This window comes from Nicotiana attenuata, unplaced genomic scaffold (assembly GCF_001879085.1).
Source record: "Nicotiana attenuata strain UT unplaced genomic scaffold, NIATTr2, whole genome shotgun sequence".
Classification (NCBI taxonomy): Eukaryota; Viridiplantae; Streptophyta; class Magnoliopsida; order Solanales; family Solanaceae; genus Nicotiana; species Nicotiana attenuata.
In genome coordinates this window covers 31,258-40,221 of record NW_017676719.1, presented here as the reverse complement: position 1 = coordinate 40,221, position 8,964 = coordinate 31,258, and the positions used below count along the sequence as shown (strand labels likewise).

The 8,964-nt window shown below is 38.4% G+C and overlaps 1 protein-coding gene across 1 annotated transcript in view; it reads left to right on the top strand.

Moving 5' to 3' along the window:
• Positions 1 to 1,945: 1,945 nt before the first annotated feature.
• LOC109221181 overlaps positions 1,946 to 8,964 on the top strand; it is a 16,669-nt gene continuing 9,650 nt past the window's right edge. The window contains exons 1-6 of the mRNA XM_019385646.1: positions 1,946 to 2,038; positions 2,288 to 2,491; positions 2,600 to 2,692; positions 3,433 to 3,534; positions 3,719 to 4,099; positions 4,190 to 4,274. Of these exons, the coding sequence (XP_019241191.1) occupies positions 1,946 to 2,038; positions 2,288 to 2,491; positions 2,600 to 2,692; positions 3,433 to 3,534; positions 3,719 to 4,099; positions 4,190 to 4,274 (958 nt within the window). The remainder of the gene's footprint in view (positions 2,039 to 2,287; positions 2,492 to 2,599; positions 2,693 to 3,432; positions 3,535 to 3,718; positions 4,100 to 4,189; positions 4,275 to 8,964) is intronic.

Here is an 8,964-nt window from a genome sequence, read left to right as displayed (position 1 = left end):
ATGAGCTATGGTATTGAGATAGTTTCGTCGTTATATCCATTGATATGTATTCGCTGTATTTTTCCGAGCATGCCCCCTTCCCCTTTTAGTTGATATTCTCTGTTGTTATTTTCTGTTGCCTTATATATATATATCTGCACAGGTTGTTTTTGGTAGGTCCTGTCTAGCCTCGTCACTACTTCGCCGGGGTTAGGCCAGGCACTTACCAGCACATGGGGTCGGTTGTGCTGATGCTACACTTCTGTGCTTTTTGCACAGATCATAGTACCAGAGCAGGAGCCTTTGGTCAGCAGTAGGAGCGTTGGGAGCTTACTTCAGTCCGGAGGTTCCGAGGTAGCTTGCTGGCGTCCGCAGGCCCGACGTCTCTTTTATCCTCTCTTTTAGTCTGTTATCTCTTTGTATTCGAGACAAACAGCTTATGTTTTCTTTCAGACGCTTGTATTTAGTACTCTTAGCAGTTCGTGAGTATTGTGACACCATTCTTGGGTAGAGGTTTATATTGAATATTCCGCATTTCATTTCAGTTTTCTATAACTAAGACTTCCGCTTATTATTTAATCTCGTTGCTTTTATATTATTGCCAATAATCATTAAGAAGGGATTATGTTGTTAACAAAAAGTAGTTAAATTTGGCTTGCCTAGCTTCTACGAGTAGGCGCCATCACGACTCCCGAGGGTGGGAAATCCGGGTCGTGACAGTAGGTTCGATATCTTAAAAATATTTTATTGTTTATGAATCATAACTGGTCTTGAGAAAATGATAAGGTCAATCACCAATTTGCTTTGTTTATTTGAGACATGCGGTTACACCACTGTATCAACTTTACCAATCTGATCCTTTATGGATTTAGGGTAGAAAGCAGATGTCATTCTGCTTAATGTATTTGGGAACAGTAGGGTATTGTGGTTGTTTCTACTTGACTTTAAATGCTACATTTGTTGTTCCGAAGTTGAATAAGGCTTCTTTCTGGAAAGAAGTTAGGTAAGTATATCAAAAAAATAGTTTTTAATTAGTGTTTTTATACGTAGAGTTTACTCCAACTGTTAATATTTTTATTCATGTACATTTACATAAGCTAATAATGATCATTTGTCTAATTGGGAAGTGAAATTTGTCTTCTTTTTACAGTTTTGTTGATTGTTGCATTTTTTTTGATACATCTCAAGAGGTTTCAATATAGACTTTCCAGATATAAGATGTCAAAATATGGAAACTACACATAGAATGGTAATGTATTTTCTCATGAAGTGTAGTGAAGAAGCCACTGAAATCATGTATTCCTTGTACTTTCTAAAAGACACGTGACTTATCAAGTCTATTAAATTCATATGCATTTTATTGATGGATACCTGTATAAATAAGAAGCACACTTGCTTGATTCTTTATTTTACATTGAGGTATGCCTGCTTAATCCTTTTTGGGAGTATTTTGCTTTCCTAGCTGTAAAACCATCCATAAGATTTTGATAATATATGCATATTTTTCAGAATGAATCTATATCTAATCATGGAATGGTCCTTTAACAGACAGAGTTTAGCTAGTAGACTAGATAAAGCTTATCAAAAGATTGAACTAAACTTTTCTAGCAAGAAATTTTAGAAAGTAGGAACAATCCTCTAGCTAACATATGCAACTGAGAATCAGAACACAGTTTTAACCACTTATTAATTTTTATTTTTCCTCTTTTAGCAATAAGGAAAAGTTATCTTTCAAAAAATAAGCAAAAATTTTGTTGAGCCATTTCATTTCATTGTTGAGATTTCAGATCTCATTCTTTAGCAATAAGGAAAAGTTGTTCTTCATAACTGAGATATCATTCTTTTAGTATTGTTATTTATGAGTAGGTGACTAGGTGGATTTCATGGCCTTTGAATCTTTTTTATGTTAGATAATTCAGAGGCAAGGAAAGTTCGTGGACCTACATTATTAAAAGATATTTGGAAGATGCCTCCGGGAAAGAGAATTGATGTGCAATTCAATAGCCGTAACCAATTCATTGGGAAAGAGGGTCGGAAGCTTGCTAGCTTTCTAGGGATTGTCGCTAGAACTCCAGAACTAACTCCATTACATATAGATGATTGGAGAAGTTTTGACAAAGAAGAAAGAAGAAATTGGTGGAGTTTATGAGGGTATGGAGTTGTTGTTGTTGTTGTTGTTGTTGTTGTTGTTGTTGTTATTATTATTATTATTATTATTATTACTATACTATTAATAATGTGAATCTAATAATATTTTATTTCTGTTATACATAATTTTTTCTTGTAAACGTTTGCTTTATTTTTCCAGAAGAAGTTCTCTATCCCAACACGGGGAGAAAGGTATGTCATAAAGTCACTAGGAAAGAAATGGAAAGATTACAAGTGTGATTTAAAAAGTAAGTATACATCAAAGTATAAGACCAAAGATGCTCTACCGAAAAATAGACCAAGTCGTATACCTAGAGATCAGTGGACTGGTCTCGTCTCTTATTGGCTCTCTGATAAAGCTAAGGTATCAACTTCATATGTCCTAAAAACACACTTAACTACTTTTAATTTTTTTTCTTGGATAGTTTTTATGTATAAATTATAAAATAGTATTCTTATGTTGCAATGACAGAGGAGAACACAAGCAAATAGAAATAACAGGGTCAAGCAAAATATGCCTCACACTGGAGGATTCAAAAGTATTGCCACCTTGATGGCTGAGAAGGTATTCATGTGATTGGACTTCTCTCTTCAAATTATCTGTTTGGAGTGCATACTATAAAGTTTTTTCTTCTTATCTTACTTCCAATAGTTTTAAGTTCTTAAGTCTAACACAAGGAAGATCAATAGATAGATTCCTTGTAAGTATGATCCATGGGATCTACCAAAATTGGCAACAGTTGGAGAAAAGAATGGTATTTCTACTGTCCAAGGGATAGAAAGTATAGACATAGTGCAAGGCCAAATCAAGTAACTCGGCCTGATTTTCAGAAAGTCAGAGGTACTAATAGGCCAAGTTACTCTTCCGAAGGATCTAAATGAATTGGCTTAAAGAAATCACTATTTTCCTACAAAAGTTGAGATGCAAAAGGCATTAATACTAACTGGATGATGCATGAATTCAAAATTTTTAAGAAAGAAAACACCAATGCACATAGAGCTCTTTCTCATTCTTGGGTGTCACCACCAGTTCCTAAAAACACTACATTAGATCATTTTCTAACCAGCAGCCACTTCACTAATTATTCACCACTTTGTTTTGTTTTCTTTTTGGGGTACTTTTGGAGTTAGTGTTAGTTTTGAATTAGTATTGTAAAAACTCTAATGTATATTTTTCAATTGATTCATGACTTATCAAATCGTTTCCCGAAAACAAGAGGGAAGGTGTTCATGTAAAAATTACAAAATATAATATTTTAAAATACTTTTTATCATGCATAACTGATATTGGTTTTGTTGTATTAGGCTGAAAATGGAATAGAGCCTACACAAGCACAAGTTTTCATTTTAACTCATAAAAAATGTAAGGATGGTCGACCACTTGATGTGGAGTCTTCAAGGACAATCGTAAGATTTTTTCTCTATCTTTTTAATTTTTGAATTTCTTTTGGTTTAGTTGAATTCAAGTTCAGCAATTTTCTTTGCATTTTGTTGCTCAAAATACCTCCTCCTAATCTAAAGGTATTTCTTTTTAGCAATTCTTTGTTGTTTTTTAATGGATTTACTATCTTTGACAACTCTGTCTAATTAGGACATGATAAATGAAAAATTGAGGAGTAGTACTGAGAGATCAAATGACCAGCCTCCCCATAGTGTTGCTTGGGAAGGAGATGTATATTCTCAAGTGTTGGGAAATGAAAAAAGTGGGTATGTTCGAGGTTTGGGACTTAGTCCAACTCCTTCTATACTGTGGGGTAGTAAATCTTCCATAGAAAATTTGGTTCCAGAGGATTCGTGTAATGATATAAGAAGGTTAGAACAAAAGGTAACAGAGTTAACAGAGTTAAACGGAAAACAAAATGAAGAAACGAGTTTGATGAAACAAGAATTATTATGGATGAGACAAATCATGTCCAAAATTGCTCCTAATGAGTTATTGTCCCAGAATATCAATCGATTCTCAACTGAACAGGTAACTCAACTTCCAAAGTTTAAGATATTTTTTCAAATTTTTTAATGATCTTATGAAATGAATGTTATATAACTTGCTAATATTAATCAGGTCCCTGATGGCAACAGTGGATATGAACGAGTAGCACAAGTGCAACGAATGCATAGTGTTAGTGAAAATACTTCATCTTCTCATGGTACGCTCTTATATTAGAATTTGTTAACTTCTTACTTGTTTATTAAATTGTTCTCATTATTCCATAGATTGTGCTATGTACCAGTTTGATTATATATCGAGTCGCTAATGAATATTGAATATTTTATTATTAAGTAAAGGTTTTGCAAAATCCAACTAATATTTTAGTAACTTGATTTGCCCATAAATTTAAGATTGATCATCATGAGCCTCTTACTGCTTCACCTTCATCTTATGTTTCATAGCAGAAGATGGTGTTGGCCTTGTAGGTAAATTTTTGGGTAGCCTTGTGGTTAGAGGTAGTACTATAGTTATTTGAAGACAATTCTTTTTTCTCATGTCTCTTTTGTTTTTGCATTAAAAAGATGTTCATGATTCTCCCCAAGTCAATAGTTGATATGTCACGACCCTAGTTCACCAACCATGAACATGTCATGACGGCACCTGGTCCCCATGACCAGGTAAGCCTAACATTTGCGGAAATATATTAATTGCGGAAAAATAGAGAAAATCAAATCAAATATCTAAAAGAAACTGTACTGAATGCCGCTTGGCAAGTACAACTCAATATCACAAGTCTAAAACAGTTCCCAAAACCCGGAAACTCACGGGCAACACAGGCTACAGAAGTGTATAGTAAAGGTTCCAAACTCCAGAATTTCTAACAACCGAAAGAAGGAAAAACTAAGTACCAAAGATAGAATAAGAGGGAGACTCGTCGGTCTGCGGACGCAGCAGATCTACCTCGAAGTCTCCGTAGTCCTCCTGCCTCACTGATAGGGCGCCTGAGTAGAGGTACCTGGATGATCTGCACATGAAAAACACGTGCAGGAAGGGCATGAGTACACCACAGCGGTACTCAGTAAGTGCCAAGCCTAACCTCGGTTAGGTAGTGACGAGGAAGGTCAGGGCCATACTGAGACAAAATATAGTAATACAATAATTAACAGTATGATAATCTGACAGAAATAATAAATACAGCAGTGATATAAGACAGATTAAGCAAGGCAATATCAAATACACAAGAACGGAACAACCACAGAATAAGTACAACTCAACACCAATGGTAACAATGAGGATCTCCCAGGATACCGTCCTGTAGTCCTTTTCTCAACTGTCCAGTGGATCTCCCGGGATACCGTCCCGTAGTCCATCATATGTGTATATCCGAAGGATCTCCCGGGATACCGTCCCGTAGCCCAACTATAAGTGTGCAGAGGGATCTATCGGGAATCTAACCCGCAGTCCCAAAGTAAAAGTGCAGGGGGATCTACCGGGAATCGAACCCGTAGTCCCAAAGTAAACAAACAAGGGGGGAGCTACCGGAATCCCACATCCGTAGTCCCAATGTAAATGCGCAACCATAACCAGAAGATATTCAGAAATGAAGTACAAAAGACAAACATCAGGTAGTACTAGCCTAGCATGCTTCACGTAGTACAGTCAAGGCAACTTAAACAATTAGGCAAGTTAAATCAACTAAACATGCTTTTCTAGTCTAACACAGGTTATAACTACAAGTGGAATAAAGCAAATATGAAAGGAACTCAATCTCAATATCTTAAGAAAACCGGATTTTTCAACAATTAGCTCAAGCACGCGCTCGTCACCTCACGTACAAGGCACTCAATTACCACATATCATATCCTAAGGGGAAAGGTCCCCCACACAAGGTTAGACAAGCCACTTACCTCGAATCGGCACCAAAATCAACTCGAAATCACACTTTTGCCACGAGTATCCGACTCCAAATGGTCGAAGTCTATTCAATTCAATTACATATCGTAAGTAATATTGCAAACAACTGATCCCACTATTAAATTTAAGGCTAGGACGCGAAAATAGGTAAAGTGACCAAAACGCCCCTCAGACCAACGTCTCGGAATCGAATAATTTTCACATTTTCAGAACCCTCGTACTCTCACGAGTCTAACCATATAAAAATCTCCCAAATCGGAGGTCAATTGCCCACTCAAAACTCAATAATTAGGTCTATGAAGTTTCTTCCAATTTTTCCAAATTTTGACCTTGAATTCGAATTCTAATGGTGGATTTAACTATATAATGATGAAATATAACAAGAAGGGACCAAAGAAACGTTACCCAGTGATCTTCACTTCAACTCCCACTCAGAATCGCCTTAAACCGAGCTCTCAATTGATTTTTGTAACTTATGAACTCAAACCCTCGAAATTTCTATTTCTGCCCAGGGATTTCCGCTTCTGCGGACAAGGGACCGCTTATGCGGAAAGTGAGCCGCTTCTGCGACTCTCACTAAACGACCACATCCGCTTCTGCGGTCCAGTCAACCGCTTATAAGATTCCGCTTATGCGGATTATCCACCGCTTCTGCGGTTCCAACTAAACGCCAAACGGCCGCATCTGCGGCTATTTTCTCGCAGATGCGAGGCCGCTCCTGCGGAATTTCCTCCGCATCTGCGGCGCCTGGAAACTCTGCCCCAAACCGCTTCTGCGATGATCCAGCCGCTTATGCGGCTCTGCTTCTGCGGTTCCCGAGCCGCAGAAGCGAAAATACCAGAAGATGAAAAGAACCAGCTGCTGCAACACTTTAAAAATCTCCCCGTTAACCACCCGAAATTATCCCGAGGCCCCCGGGACCTCAACCAAAAGCACCAATACCACCTAATACCTTATTCAAACTTGTACCAATCCTTAAAACACCTAAAACAACACCGGAAGTCCGATTAAATCAAAGATTCAAGCCTAAGAACTTCAAATTCCAACAAAACACACTTTCAATCAAAAACCAAACCAAACCTCGCCCGAATGACTTGAACTTTTGCACACACATCCCAAATGACATGACGGAGCTACTGCAACTTCCGAAATTCCAATCCGACCCTCGGATCAAAAACTCACTATCGGACCGGAAACTTCAAAAATTCAAACTTCGGCATTTCAAGCCTAAATGAGCTACGAGCCTCCAAAATACATTCCGAACACGCTACCAACCCCGAAATCACCTAACGGAGCTAACAGAACCATCGGATTTCCATTCCGAGGTCGTCTTCACACTGTTCCGATTACGGACCATTTTTTAATTCTTAAGCTCTCATTTAGGGACTAAGTGTCCCAAAACACTCCGAATCCCAACACCGAACGTCCCGGCAAACCAAAATAGCAGAAATGAACTTAGGGGAAGCAGTTAATGGGAGATCGGGGCATAAATTCCAAAAACGACCGGCCGGGTCGTTACATCCTCCTGCACTTAAACATTCGTTCGTCCTCGAACGAGTATAGAGAGCATACCTGAAGAAGTGAAAAGATGAGGGTACTGGTTGCGCATATCCTGCTCGGTCTCCCAAGTCGCCTCCTCGGCCGGCTGACCCCGCCACTGGACCTTTACTGAAGCTATCTTCTTTGACCTCAACTTCCTGATCTGCCTGTCCAAAATAGCCACTGGCTCCTCAACATAGGATAGATCCTTGTCCAACTGGACTGAACTGAAATCCAACACGTGCGACGGATCACCGTGATACCTCCGGAGCATCGAAACATGAAATACCGGATGAACTCCGGCCAAGCTGGGAGGTAAGGCAAGCTCATAAGCAACCTCCCCAACTCGCCTCAAGATCTCAAAAGGGCCAATAAACCTCGGACTCAGCTTCCCTTTCTTTCCAAACCTCATGACGCCCTTCATAGGCGAGACCCGAAGCAGAACCCGCTCACCANACAATGTAAATATTGTTTAACTCTTTTTACCTGCAAAACAATTTTGTCAGTGATGAGATTATACACAAAGCACTGGTGAGGTAAAAGCTACAAGGTTACCTCTGTCACACAGTTGTGACACACTTATTAGGCTATATTTCAAACCATATATCAGGTAGACATTCTCTATGGAATGAGAATCAGTCTTGCCTACCTTACCAACCCCAATGATCTCACCTTTCTTTCCATTTCCAAAGGAGACATTATCTCCTTTTAGGTTCTCAAGTGAAAGGAACTGGTCCTTGTCCCCAGTCATGTGTTTTGAGCAGCCACTATCCATATACCATATTTGGCTCCTCCCTTTCACTTGAACCTACAAAATGAAATCAGGGGTTAGTCTTAGGAACCCAAACTAGTTTGGGTCCCTTTCTATGGGCAAAAGGATGAATTAAATTTTTCTTTGCCCACACCAGGCAGTTTGTGTTTTTCTTGAACAAAGGCTTTGTTCTTTTGACTGGCCTTTTCTCTTGCATTACATTCATTTTTGTAATGGCCAGTATTACCACAGTGTGTGCAGATCTTATTCTCAGGAAGTGTGAGATATTTGTTTTTGGGATCCCATTTTGGAGCTTGTGTCCCAAATCCAAGTCCTCTCTTGTTGCTACTATGATGTTCTTGCAGCCAGGAGAGTGCATCAGAAGCCTTGTTCCATTTGCATGTTCTGTCTAGTTCATGTTTTACCTTTCCTAAATCTTCTTTTAGGACTTTAATCAATTCATCTTTCTTGTACAGTTCATCTTTCATTTTTCCTAGATTTTCTTCTGGGGTGAGAAATGATTGATCAGTCCTTTTCTTTCCTGTCCCTAATTTCAGTTTAATATTTTCAGATCTAAGTTCTAGAATCTTATTTTCAGGTTGATGAACCTGGTTCTTCAACTCAGTATTTGTGTTGTCCCTCTCATCAGCCCTAGACTCTAACCTTTTACATTTTTCTTCTAGGATAACACATTCCTTAGACA